We start from the raw sequence: 14506 nt of genomic DNA, 5'->3' as shown, positions 1-14506 counted from the left end.
AGACTGCCAGGAGAAATACCAATAACCTCATATATGCAGACGACACCACCTTTATGGCAGAAAGTGAAGAAGAATTAAAAAGCCTCTTGATGAAAGTGAAAGAAGAGAGTGAAAAAGTTGGCTTAAAGATCAACATTCAGAAAACGAAGATCATGGCATCTAGTCCCATCACTTCATGGCAAATAGATGGGGAAACAGTGGAAACAGTGACAGACTTTGTTTTTTGGGGCTCTAAAATCACTGCAGATGATGATTGTAGCCATGAAATTAAAAGATGCTTATTTCTTGGAAGGAAAGGTATGACCGACCTAGACAGCATATTAAAAAGCAGAGACATTACTTTGTCAACAAAGGCCGGTAATCAAGGCTATGGTTTTTCCAGTAGTCATGTATGGATGTGAGAGTTGGACTATAAAGAAAGCTGAATGCTGAAGAATTGATTCTTTGAAACGGTGGTGTTAGAAAAGACTCTTGAGAGTCCCTTGGACTGCAAGGAGATCCAACTAGTCCATCCTAAAGGAGATCAATCCTGGGTATTCATTGGAAGGACTGATGTTGAAGCTGAAACTCCAATATTCTGGCCACCTGATGAGAAGAGCTGACTCATTTGAAAAGACCCTGATGTTGGGAAAGATTGAACGCAGGAGGAGAAGGAGACGACAGAGGATGAGATGGTTGGATGGCATCACCGACTCAATGGACATGAGTTTGGGTGAACTCTGGGAGTTGGTGATGGACAGGGAGGCCTGGCGTGCTGCGGTGCATGCAGTCGCAAAGAGTCGGACACAACTGAGGAACTGACTTGAACTGAACTGAACATATTACAATATTAGCATAGTAGGAGAGGGGACATGATGGAGAGAAATAAGAGAATTAAGGAACAGTTCAAAACAATTTTTTTAAGTTTTAAATTATATACATGTTTTTTTGATAAATGTAAATTTAAAAAATATACCCTATACATTAAGAAAGCATACAGCCACAAGAAAAACCAACTTTGTGGGGCTTGAATGGAGGTATATATTTTTTCTCATATAACAAGAAGATGGAGGTAGGTAGCTGCTGGCATTAATTCAGCTGATTAACAATTTCAGGGCTATTGTTTCTATAATTTTCATGGATATTCCCTCATGGTCTTATGATGGGTGCCCCAGCTCCAGGCATTACAACCACGTCCAAGGAATGAGGAAAGAAGAGAGGACTCTCTGTCAACTATCCTTTTTATCAGGAAAGCAAAAGCTTTCCCAAAAGTTCCCTCAGCAGTTTTCTACCTATATGTTCTTGGTCAGAATTCACATGGCCACTTCTAATGGCAATGGAATGTAGATGAATTTAGCTTCTCCATAGAGGAATCAGATAGATAGAAAAGGGCTGAAAATGGGTGATAATTTAGCCAACTAACTCTGTCTACCAAACTGTGCAAAAACTAAAGTGCATGTACATGTGTGCATATGCACACACAGGTACGCATGCTGATACCCCTCTACACACACCCCAATAATGTAACTTCAGTTCCGTTCAGTTCAGTGCAGTTGCTCAGTCGTGTGCAACTCTTTGCGACCCCATGGGCTGCAGCATGCCAGACTTCCCTGTCCATCACCAACTCCCAGAGCTTATTCACACTCATGTCCATCGAGTCGGTGACACCATCCAACCATCTTATCTTCTGTCGTCCCCTTCTCCTCCTGCCTTCAATCTTTCACAGCATCAGGGTTTTCTCTAATGAGTCAGTTCTTCACATCAGGTGGCCAAAGTATTGGAGCTTTAGCTTCAGCATCACTCCTTCCAATGAACATTCAGGACTGATTTCCTTTAGGATCGACTGGTTTGATCTCCTTGCAGTCCAATGCAGATGTAATGTCAGATTATCCAAAAACCTTAGCACCTATTTTTTTTTTCACATATGCCCTACCCTCTGCATTTTAAAACAGGACATCATCTGTAAACATATGAGTCTGTGGTACAAACACACCTCAATTTACATAACTACTAATGGACATGTAGATTGTTTCTATATATTTGCCATTAGAAACAATGCTTTAATAAAGAACATTCTGTTTTTCTTGAAACTCTCCTCCACTGGCTTCTAAAACCACTTTTCTGTCTATTCTACATCTATATCATTTATTGGTTCCTTTGCCTCTGCTCATTTCCTAAATGTTAGTGTTCCTCATTGCTCTCCTGGGTCCCCTTCTCACTTGACAAAACCTTTAAGGGCAATCTTACCTACTTTCATTGTGTAAATAACTGCCTTTATGATGATGACTCTGTCTCATGCCCAGCCCTCGCTTCTGAGTTTCAGATCCATAGAACCAACTGTCTCTTTGAACTTCTCCACTTAGACACCTCACAGGCACTTTCAAACTTAACTTGTCACACTAATCTTTCCCACAAAACTAATGCTTTCTCCCATCATCTTCATCTTGGTGAGTGAAATTCTGCTGTTTTAACACCTCACAGATTCCTCCCCATTTCTGCTGTTATAGCTAAGTTCAAATAATCTCCTAAAACATTATATCATGGTCTCCTTCTCCTGCAGTGGTTCTTTTACCAGCTGTATTAAACACAAAATATACAATTTAGCATTTAAGACCTTCCACTAACTCATCCTGCTTCCCAATCTTACCTTTATTTCCTCCATGAAGGCTTTCTATTTCAGCAAAATGACCACTTGTCACACACAACCTTGAGTAAATCACTAATCTAAGTATTACTTATTTTTTATCAGTCTCACATTCTTCATCAGTAATAAAAGAGGCGTGAGCCTCAAAGTCCTGTTCCATCTTAATCTTCTGGATTACTTTCTTTCCACTAAACTGGTAAAATGACACCATTACCCACCCACCCATTTTGATTCTTTTGATTCTCAGAAGAGAATCAAACTTCCTAACTTTCCATCCCAAGTATATCCCGAGTTCCCCAACTTACAATGGTTCAACTTCTTATTTTTCAACTTTGTGATGGTGCCAAAGTAATACACTTTCAGTAAAAACCATACTTTGAATCCTGATCTTTTCCTGGGCTAGTGCTACACAGCACAACACTCTCTCATGACACTGGACAGAGGCAGCAAGCTGAAGTTCCCAGTTAGCCTCATGATCATAAGGGCAAACAACTGATACACTTAAAACTCTTTTGGACCCATACAACCATTCTCTGTTTTCACTTTCTGTGATAGTCAATAAATTACATGAGATATCTGACACTTTATTATAAAACAGGCTTTGTGTTAGATGATTTTGCCCAACTGCAGGGTAATGTGTTCTGAGCACGTTTAAGGTAGGCTAGGCTAAAATATGATGTCCGATAGGCTGGGTATATTAGATGAATTTTTGACTTAACAATATTTTCATCTTACGATGTGTTTATAAGGATGTAACCTCACTGTAGGTTGAGGATGATCTGTACTGTTGCTGCTTCCTCTGAAATTTATTTGGTATCAATCTACTTCTCCCCATCTTTACTACCTCCAGTCTAATCCAAGCCACTGTCATCTCTTATCTGTGCTACAACAGCCCCCTGGCTTGTCTTCCACCTCTTCCCTCACTCTTTTGCAAATCATTCTCTACACAGCAACCAGAGCAAGCTTTTAAAAATATGTGAGATAATACATTCCCTTACTTAAAGCCCTTCAATGACTTTCCATTGTTCTTCAGACAAAATTCAAACTTCTTACCATAGTCTATAGGGCTCAGCACCATCTGGCCCTTGTCTATCTCTCCAACCTCCACATACATACCATTATTGTTGTTCAGTCACTAAGTCGTGTCCAACTCTTTGCAACCCCATGAACTGCAGCATGCCAGGCTTCCCTGTCCTTCACTGTCTCCCATAGTTTGCTCAAACTCATGTCCACTGAGTCAGTGATGCCATCCAACATCTCGTCCTCTGTTGCTCCCTTCTCCTCTTGCCCTCAATCTTTCCCAGCATCAGGGTCTTTTCCAATGAGTCGGCTCTTCACATCAGGTGGCCAAAGTATTGACACTTCAGCTTCAGCATCAGTCCTTCCAGTGAATATGCAGGACTGATTTCCTTTAGGATTGACTGGCTTGATTTCCTGGCTGTCCATGGGACTCTCAAAAGTCTTCTCCATTACTACAGTTCAAAATCATCAATTCTTCGGTGCTCAGCCTTCTTATGGTCCAACTTTCATATCCATACACGACTACTGGAAAAACCATAGCTTGACTGGACAGACCTTTGTTGGCAAAGTGATGTCTCTGCTTTTTAATACACTGTCTAGGTTTGTCATAGCTATTCTTCCAAGGAGCAAGCGACTTTTAATTTCACGGCTGCAGTCACCATCAGCATTGATTTTGGAGCCCACAAAAATGAAATCTGACAGTTTCTATATTTTCCCTGAAATCTGGCAGTTTCCACACTTCCCCCATCTATTTTCCATGAAGTGACAGGACCGGATGCCATGATCTTCGTTTCCTGAATGCTGAGTTTTAAGCCAACTTCTTCACACTCTTCTTTCCCCTTTATCAAGAGGCTCTTTAGTTCCTCTTAACTTTCTGCCATTAGAGTGGTATCATCTGCATATCTGAGGTTGCTGATACTTCTCCTGGCAATCTTGATTTCAGCTTGTGATTCATCTAGCTGGGCATTTCGCATGATGTACTCTGCATATAAATTAAACAAGCAGGGTGACAATATACAGCCTTGATTTACTCCTTTCCCAATTTGGAACCAGGTTGTAGTTCCATGTCCAGTTCTAACTGTTGTTTCTTGTTCTGCATACAGGTTTCTCAAAAGACAGGTAAGGTGGTCTGGTATTCCCATTTCATTAAAAATATTCCACAGTTTGTTGTGATCCACACAGTCAAAGGCTTTAACATAGTCGATGAAGCAGAAGTAGATTTTTTAAAATTCTCTTGCTTTTTCTATGATCCAGTATATGTTGGCAATTTGATCTCTGGTTCCTCTGCCTTTTCTAAATCCAGCTTGTACTTCTGGACATCCTCAATTCACATACTGCTGAAGCCTATCTTGAAGAATTTTGAGCATAATCTTGCTAGCATGTGAAATGAGTGCAATTGTGTGGTAATTTGAACATTCTTTGGCATTGCCTTTCTTTGGGATTGGAATGAAAACTGACCTTTTCCAGTTCTGTGGGCACTGTTGAGTTTTTCAAATTTGCTGGCATAATGAGTGCAGCACTTCAACAGCATTATCTTTTAGGATTTGAAATAACTCAGCTGGAATTCCATCACCTCCACTAGCTTTGTTCATAGTACTGCTTCGTAAGGCACACTTGACTTCACACTCCAGGATGTCTGGTTCCAGGTGAGTGACCACACCATTGTGGTTATCTGGGTAATTAGGAGCTTTTTTGTACAGTTCTTTTCTGTAGTCTTGCCAACTTTTCATACATTCTATATACACACTCAAAAACTCTTTACCCTTCTAATGCCTTTGTACCTGCCATTCCCTCTGTTTGAAATGTCCTCCCCCTAATACTTCAAATAGTTAGCTTGCTCTCATCATTCAAGTCTCAGCTCAAACATTACTTTCTCAAAAACATCTTCCATGACCACACTATTTAAAGGAGATACTCCACCTCTTACTAACATATCCCACTATTTCTTTTATAGTAATTGTAAGTTCAGAATTATTTTGCTTATTTAGTTGTTTCTTATTTCACTCCCCCAACTAGAGTATTAATTTCACAAGGGCAAGGGCCTTCATTGTGTTGATCACAGCTATATCTCCAGGTCTTGATATAATACTGGATGAACAAATCTCTATACTTCACTTTTTCAAAAAACTTTTATTGATCAACATCATCTAGTTCTTACTTTCAGAATTCATACTGAATGAACAAATCTCTACACTTCACTTTTTCAGAAAGCTTTCTTGATCAACATCATCTAGTTCTTTCTTTCAGAATCCCTTCAATACTCATACATTACATACTTTGTACTACTTGCTGCTTTGCAAATTTGCTTAAGTGGTTTATTTTATGTTTATTGAAATATTGGCTTTCCAAGGGCTATCTTCTACTTTCCAGATATCCTTCAAGACGTACAGCACTAGTCAGATAGATGCTGCAGATACTATGGTGGCCTTTTGGGCATAGCTCAAGTCACCTTCCTGATGTGGATCCTGCTTTATGTTTTAGTTCAACAAGGCAACTACTAACCCAAGTAGTCCCAGGTTCTCTACTGTTCCCACTAATGTGGCTGCTAAACCTTAACCAGCATTTAGGCATCTAAATCCTAAGCAGGCAAGCTCAAATGTGAGGTCTTTATCACCACCAGGAGCTTCTGAAGGAAATAAGCCTTGTGGGCAGTGTTGTATTCTAGGTAGCACAGCTGAGGTTAAATATTAAATACTTCTTCTAACCAGCCTGTAGAGTGGGAAGAAAAGTGAGGTGAGAGGAAGCAGGCTCTACTGCAGGATGCCATGGGATCATGATTTAAACAAGAACTTCTAAGGTCACCTTCTCAATCACTTACCTATGCTGCACTGAATCCACACAGAATCAGTCTAATAGATTTCTGTGGTCCATAGGATGGGGCTTCCCTGGTGGCTCAGAAGGTAGAGTGTCTGCCTGCAATGCGGGAGACCTGGGTTCGATCCCTGGGTCGGGAAGATCCCCTGGAGAAGGAAATGGCAACCCACTCTAATACTCTTCCCTGGAAAATTCCATGGACGGATGAGCCTGGTAGGCTACAGTCCATGGGGTCGCAAAGAGTCAGACACGACTGAGTGACTTCACTTTATAGGATGGACCAGACTGGAAAATAGAAGAAATTACAGAATCTGCCTTTTTTGTAGTATTTACTCTCAAAGGAGAAACCCAAGATTTCTAGCTTAGCAATAGAACACTTAGAAATGCTGCTGCTGCTGCTAAGTTGCTTAAGTCGTGTTCGACTCTGTGCAACCCCTTAGACGGCAGCCCACCAGGCTCCCCCGTCCCTGGGATTCTCCAGGCAAGAACACTGGAATGGGTTGCCATTTTCTTCTCCAATGCATGAAAGTGAAAAGTGAAAGTGAAGTTGCTCAGTCGTGTCTGACTCTTAGCGATCCCATGGACTGCAGCCTACCAGGAGGTCAGCAAATATGGCCCACAAGTCAAATCAGCCTGTTGTGCACTTTTGTAAATAAAGTTTTATTAGAACACAAACAACCCCATTTGTTTACTGTCTATGGCTGCTTCTGCATTATAACAGCACAGTTGAGTAGCTGAGACAGAGACTGGCCTGCAAAGCCAAAAACAATTACATCTGGTCCTTTACAGAAAAGTTTGCCAACTCTTGACTTAGAGTATTGTTTAAAATATATATGCTTTGGAGTCAGGCAAAGCTGGGTTCAAGTTAGTAAGTACCCTGAAGAGCTTTTGTGAGGATGAAATGAGATGGTCCATATGAAGCATTTAACGTTGTGTCAGGTATAGAGTAAGCACGCAAATTATATGTATGTGTATATATGTATTTTAAACCCTCATGTTCAACTTAAAATTGAAGCTGATCACTTTTTTTATTATTATTAAAAGGGTATGAAACAGCTTACTCCGTTTTCATCCTCATGTATAGTTTGTAGACAGACACGGACTCCTGACTGAATCTCACTTCAAGCCCAATATACGTGTCTCTATCTTGTCTTGGAAATCTAAAGGGGCACTAATTTCTGTGCTTTCTCTTTATTTATAAGCTGAATATACAACACGTGACCCTTTCTACACCATAGAAACACAGATTATCCTTGGTATTACAGCTGCTCAAAATCACATGGGACTCTACCTAAGGCAGTCTGTCACACTGCCCCAGGCCTTCCGTGTTCTGTCTCTTTACTTTTGCCTTATGACCCAATAGTCATGCTTTTTCAAGAGAACAGTCTTATTCCTGAGATGGTGGTTTCTCAGTCACCCCTGGTGGGCTGCATTATTGTAGGAAAGGATTTATACAGGGGCAGGGAGTTAAACCAGATAACCTATAAAGTTCTTATTCTGAGGTTCTATAGGGCATGCTCTGGAAGCAGCCTCCTCTCTATATAATATCACAGTCAGTTGACTCTCCAGGGGATGATAAAACTCTAATCAGATGTTGTTCTCCATCATGATTGTCACACCAGGCCAGAGCAGTCACTGCTTCCACTGAACTTCTCTAGTGCTGATTGACTGTAATCTCTAGACATGGCATAAGCTTCCTGGTGGTATTATTCATCTTCTCATGGAACTATCTATTCAACATCTACACTTGAATAACTAATAGACATCCCAAACTTAACTTGTTCAAGAATCAAATTCCTAATTCTTATTTCCTATCCTTAACCTGCATCTCTTAGCCATTTCAGTGTATGACAAACTTTATTCTTCCAATGACTAGATCAAAAACATAAGTGTCATTCTTGACGACTCCTTCTTTCAGATCTTAAATCCAACTCTCAACTAAACTTGTCAGCTCTGTCTTCAAAAGAACCCAGAATCTGGTCTTTTCTTGTCCTCTTCATTGCTAGCACACTGCTCTGAGGCACCATCATCTTTCCCTAGATTACTATCTAAACGCTAACTAACCAACTTCCTAACCAGTCTGCCTGCTTACACGCTTGCCCCCTACAGCATAATCCACACAATAGTCTGCTTTGTGAAATGTCACATCATCTCATCCTTTTGCAAAAAGTTTTCCACCAGTTTCCCTTATCAGATTAAATATCTGTACAGTGATCTATAAGGCTCTAAGTACTTTGGACTCCCACTATCTCTCTGATGCTGTCTCCTATCACTTCCTCTTGCCCATTTTGCTCTGGCCACAATGGCCTTCTTATAATTCTTCAATCACATCGAGCACAATGATGTTCGAGCCTTTGCACTGGCTGTTCCTTCTGCCTATAACATTTTTCCCCAAGATATTTTGCTCTCTCATTCCCTTCAATATCTCCTATAGTGTCATCTTACCAGAGATGCCTTCCTCGATCACCCTAGATAAAAGAGCAAGGCTCTACTTCATCCTACCTGGCCATTACACTCTCTATTCCCTAATCCTAGTTTATTTTCTCCATAGCACTGATTACAACCTGATATAGTATATATTTACTTGATTTATTTTCTACCTTCTCGCCCACAAGAATGCAAGTTCTGTGAGGGCAGGAAACCCGTTTTGGTTCACTATCATATCTTCAATACCTAGATTATGCCTGACATGTAAAAAGTGTTCAATAAGTATTTGGGGAATAAATAAATCAATTGGTCCTATCCTTCCCCCAATCTATAAATTCCTTGTATAGGTAAACTTTGCTGTTTTCTTCTTTGTGTTCCTAGCACTCTGTCCTGAACACAGCTTGTGTTCAAATAATGTTTACTATAACTAGGATTTGATCATGGCTCTGGAAATCTTCAGTTTGCACCAGATACTGATTTATACTGCTATTTCATGCTCCTCTTCTAAAACGCCAAAGTCCTCTGGATCAAAATCTACAGCATTCTGGATGTCTTGTGGCATTATGAAAAATTAATCTATAGAGTAACACCCAAGGCTGCCCTCATTGATAGAGATTCTGACCAGGAAGATCAGATACTCAGAGTATTCCTTGCGGCTGTTGTGTCTGACTCTTTTTTGACCCCATGGACTGCACCCCACCAGGCTCCTCTGTCCATGTGATTTCCCAGGCAAGAATACTGGATTGGGCTGCAATTTCCTTTTCCAGGGGATCTTCCCAACCAAGGATCAAACCTGTATCTCCTGCATTAGCAGACAGGTTTTTCACCACTGAGCCATCAGGTAAACCCATACTCAAGAGTACAGGGCTGGTCATTTCACGGTTGGTTGGCTTTGCTTTATTTCCTTTCCCAGCCTTTTAATTTTAGTGAGTTTTCTTAAAGCATTTGGCTATAAGCAGAAGCAATCATAGGGAGAAAAGCAAAACCCTCTTTTTATTCCTGAATAAGGATATACCCTGATGGTCAGTACTATTATCATAACGGAAAGACAGCATATTATACCATGATATGACTATTTTTAAAAGTTGAAAAGTCTTCACCTCAATGAGAAGAATATTTATTAATCTGGTAGCTAAAAAAAAAGAAATTAGAATACACAAAGTTCCAAGAGTGATTTTTTCTAGCTTCATCAACTTGAATAATAATAATGATAAGTGAAATTAAATATTACTCACTTATATCTCTGATTTTAGTTCTTAATCTAATACACACACACACAAACTGCACAAGATGAAAGGACAAACAAAATAAGAGAGCCAGACATAAGAAATAAGATTAATTTCCACAGTTGACTTTGTAGCAGCCAACTACACACAAACAGGAATAGGGCAAGGGCAGTTCCCTGGGGCCAAGAGAACAAGATCACATTTGACTGTCTATGGATGCTCTTTGCCAATAGAAAAAAAAAGTTGGCAGGCTGGATTCAAATAGTGAATATTATAGAAACAGCATGGTAAAAGGTAGATAATTCAGAATACTCAACAATATAATTCTAATATAGGTCACCAGTATGAAGAAAACAACATACAGTCTTCTCACTAGCACAAACCCCAAAGTCAATGAGAACTAATTCATCCTTTCCCTCCTATCTTCCTCTGGTGCCACCCCTTCCTTTTCTTGTCCCACTTCTATTGAGTTTGTACTACAGACTTATATAATCAATTTTGGGCTTCAGTAGTGGCTCAGGTGGTAAAGAATCTGCCTATTTTGTACTATAGACTTGTCTAATCAATTTTGGTATCCTCCAAATTTCACTTCGGTGACAGAACATTGAGTCAACACTGGTCTATACTACCAGCTATATCCATAAAGACAAGTGACACAGTACTTCTAAGGTTATTTCTAAGATTATTCAAAGGCAGCAGCAGAAGGTCCAAGAAAGCTTAAGCTTGCCACTTCACCCCAGTACCCAGAGCTCTCCTAGCCCTATCTCAGTCTGCCTTAGCATCTGTGACTGGTTCTAACTCTTCTGTGCAATCACTTGCATACTCCAGGTGTGCGAACAGTAAGAGAGTATCAGCTCCCTGGCAGTGGAGGGCAGTGGGGAGAGAAATTGTGAACCATGGGTTAGGGTCTCACAGTAAATTGCAGTGTGTCACATCCATGGCAATAACCTGCTTTGAGGATGTTTCTTCCTTCTGGCCTACTGCCCGTTCCATATTAGCAGCTCCTATGTGGCTCAACTGAGACAGATTGGAGTCAGAAAAGCAGATGGAATTCTTCCTACACAGGATGAAGCAGTATAAAGAATGCTTGGCAGGAGAATGGAGAGGCAGTTCCTCAGGGCTAGGAAACTCCTCGACATCCCAAGGACAACCAAATGTGAAACATCTTAAATTCAGCATAAAGGGGGGGAAATTCCACACTTGACTTATTTTCCTATTACTGTTTATTGGCTCCTGAGGCTTCCAAGAACTAGGATTATTTTGGCCTGAAAGTAAGAAGATTTGTACCAGATTTGCTACATGAATTTTGACTGCTGTAAAATGGAAGGAAGAAAGACAGTGATCTCTTTTCTAGGAATACATTTCACTTATCCACCACTCTAAGTTAGCATGAATCAGATTACCTATCCTGCGGCTTGTTCAAGTAAAACATCCTTTAAAAAACATAGCAGGATAACTGAGTAGACATCTCCTGCACATAAATAGCTAAAAATAACTCTCTATCACAATAGGGGAAGGCAAATCTGATCTTGATATCTATGTCTCATTAGAGTTGATAAATTTTAAAAAAAGAAAAGTGGATTCCGCAGCTCTGCCCTCCATACCCAACATGTGCTGGAAATGGCAATTTCAGTGGTCCAGGCTGATACTCTCTTCCCTGACAAATTAAACATTCCAAAACCTCAAAAATACTGGCAAAATTATAGAAAGCATCCACTTTATTTAAAAGACATTTAAGTAATGCTTTATAAATTATTGCCTAAATGAATAAAGTGATTATGAACTTCAAGAAAACAAGTTAAACTACAAGAAAATTCCAGATGAAAGCACAAAACAACGTCAATTTGGTGCAGCACCACTACAGTGAATTAAGGAGGGGAGTTAGATACAGTTCTTTAAACTAGTAACCTTTATCTCCCTATAGGATCCCCCCTATAGATAGAGGACAGTATGGTCTTTGAACTCAGACCTCCAGTTCTGGAGTTTCTCCTTCTTAATGCCAAGAACAACCTTGCTAGTAAAAGAAAGAACGAACTGCGGGAGCCCCAGTACAGACCCAGCTCCACACATTAGCCATTGATGAGAGGGAGCAGCCTGGCTTTCTCCCTCTATCCACTCTTTGGGGATGGAGCAGCAGGAGAGGAAAATGATGAAGAGAGGTCTAGGGCTCAGGAAACCTTCACGGTCACCCTTTTTCTCTCCCCGCCCCCTCCCGTTGGAAGGTCAAGGGTAGATGAGACCAAAATCAAACGGAAAAGTAAATTTTGCACAGAGGGTAAATGGATTCAACAAAAGCGATCTGGATATGGGGACTGCCCAGAAAGCCCCCTTCCCACTTCGTTCTCTCCTCCTCACACCCACTAGGAGTCACAAGACGGGCCAAGCAGCCTAGGAGGCAGCGGGAGCTACCCTGGCCGAGAGGCTCAAGGCCCCGGCAATCAAACTCCGCACTACAAATAAAGGAAAGGGGAGCTGAGGGCAAGAAGGCAGGGTTTCTTCTACTCCAGAGGAGAAAGAAGGGAGGAGGGTGCGCTGAAGCGAGGGCGAGCTGGAAGAGCTACTCTGGAATCCCGAGAGAAACTGAAGCAGGGGGATGCTGGATGGAGCGCAATCCCCAACAGAGCACCAGAGACAGCGGACAGCGGCTGGAGACCGAGGGGGCCGGGCCGGTGACTCAGTGAAAGCGGCGAAGGGCGGGCCCTAGGAGACCTTACAGCGCAAAGGTGACAGACCGCCGCACGCGGGGTCCCCGAGGCGGGTGCGGCCGCGGGGGCTCACCGTGTCCTTGGACGAACCCAGCTTCTTGAGGCCGTCCAAGGGCAGCAGGTCGGCCGAGTCCTTGTGGATGAACTGTACGGCCTGCTTCATTCGGCGCTGCTGCCTCAGCGACGCCGCCTCCCGCATGTCTGAATCCTTGCGGCCGCCCTCGGTGAGGAGCCCTGAGTAAAACATCGCTGAGGCGCCCGCGGCCCAGCGGCCCCGTCGCTCCCCGCTCCACAGCAGCCCTCAGCCTCGAGCTCCTCCAGCGCAGCGAGAGCCGCGCGCCTCAGCTTTTATAGCCGAGCGTGACGTCACGCGGAGCAGTCTGTGTACGCGCGGGGGGCGGGGCCGGCACAGCTCCCCCGGCCTGCGCGCGGCTCCCCGGCGTTCCCCGCAGCTGCCCACCACCGCGTCAGCCGGGCTGCGGGGACAGTGGGGGCGAGGAGGAGTGGCGCTAGCGGGACTGACTCGGAGAGCCAAGAGTCTACTGGGGCCACTTTACCCAACCGGTCCTTCCCGTTGTAGGTGCCCAGTATCCCCTGGACCCAGAGGAGGTGTGTGGGGGGCGCGGGGGCGGGCAGTTTCCGAGCGGCCTCGCCCACGCCGGCCGCCGCCACCACCTGGTTACAGCTCACCTGTCCACGCAGTGGCCGATCCTGGGATCACCGATAGCTGGGCCATGCCCGGAGTCCCGCCGTCTGCGCCGCTGCTCGGCTTCACCAATTCCCACCTTCGCGCTCCTCCTGGAGCCCCAGCGCTCAAATTGAGCCCGGGATCCGGAGGAACAGGCGGCGCACTCTGAAGTTGGGATAGCCCTGGATTTCTCCAACTTCAGATCGGTCCCCACCCACCAAGCCACGTGACCGGGGAGGGGGCAGCCCCTGCGGGCCGGCCAGAGTCAGCCTTCTGGGGACCCTCCTCCTCCCTCAGCGCATCCGAGCCGGGGAAGCAGGGCCTGGTGGATGCCAGCCAGTCAGCCTGGGGCTGAGGAGTGGCGAGGGTCCTCGCGCGACTGCACAAGAGTACGAGTCCTGCACTCGCTCTTCGGAAAACCCGGCAGAAAAGCACGTTTTTCTCAGGCAACATTCGGGCTTACGGTCCAGAGGGTCGTTAACCGGTCTCTCCAGCATGCCGGGGAGCAACTGGAACCCGCTTTCTTTGTGAATCTTTCATCTTTTCAAGCGTTCTAATCGAGCCTTCAGGCGTCCTGGGCCCTGGCCTCGACGCTGTGATTTAGTACAAACCGCGTTTCCAGGCTAGAAACCACCACCCCTACCCTCTACCACCCCATTTCACGGGAGCAGGCATGAAGCAGAAAGATTTGCTCTCTGGAGAGAACCAACAAAAGTAACAGCAACATTTACTGAGCCTTTACTATGTGCCAGGCACCAGAATAAATACTTAAAATTAAGTCTCTCATTGAATCCTGGCATCAGTTTATGAGAGGGTATTGTTGTGGGTACTCAGTGGCTTCAGTAGTGTCGACTCTTTGCAACTCCATGGAGTGTAGCACACCAGGCTCCTCTGTTCATGAGATTCTCCAGGCAAGAATACTGGAGTGGGTTGTCATGCCCTGCTCCAGGGGATTTTCCCCACCCAGGATGGAACCCACATCTGTCTTCTTCATTGGCAAGCG

General features: G+C 43.5%; 1 protein-coding gene across 2 annotated transcripts in view; it reads right to left on the bottom strand.

The window, feature by feature from the left end:
* NRIP3 (nuclear receptor interacting protein 3) overlaps positions 1-13732 on the bottom strand; it is a 30052-nt gene extending 16320 nt beyond the window's left edge. Inside the window, exons 1-2 of one of the 2 annotated variants that reach the window (XM_069554438.1) lie at positions 13506-13732; positions 12889-13049 (exon numbers count right to left, since the gene is read on the bottom strand). In XM_069554438.1, the coding sequence (XP_069410539.1) occupies positions 12889-13049; positions 13506-13551 (207 nt within the window). In that variant the 5' untranslated portion in view covers positions 13552-13732. Of the gene's footprint in view, positions 1-12888; positions 13379-13505 lie in introns of those variants that run through there. The other variant, XM_069554440.1, reaches the window with a different exon arrangement.
* Positions 13733-14506: the final 774 nt, after the last annotated feature.

The sequence above is a fragment of the Ovis canadensis genome, chromosome 15 (genome assembly GCF_042477335.2).
Source record: "Ovis canadensis isolate MfBH-ARS-UI-01 breed Bighorn chromosome 15, ARS-UI_OviCan_v2, whole genome shotgun sequence".
NCBI classification, from domain to species: domain Eukaryota; kingdom Metazoa; phylum Chordata; class Mammalia; order Artiodactyla; family Bovidae; genus Ovis; species Ovis canadensis.
The sequence above is the reverse complement of the archived record's forward strand: the minus strand, read 5'-3'. Positions and strand labels throughout refer to the sequence as shown.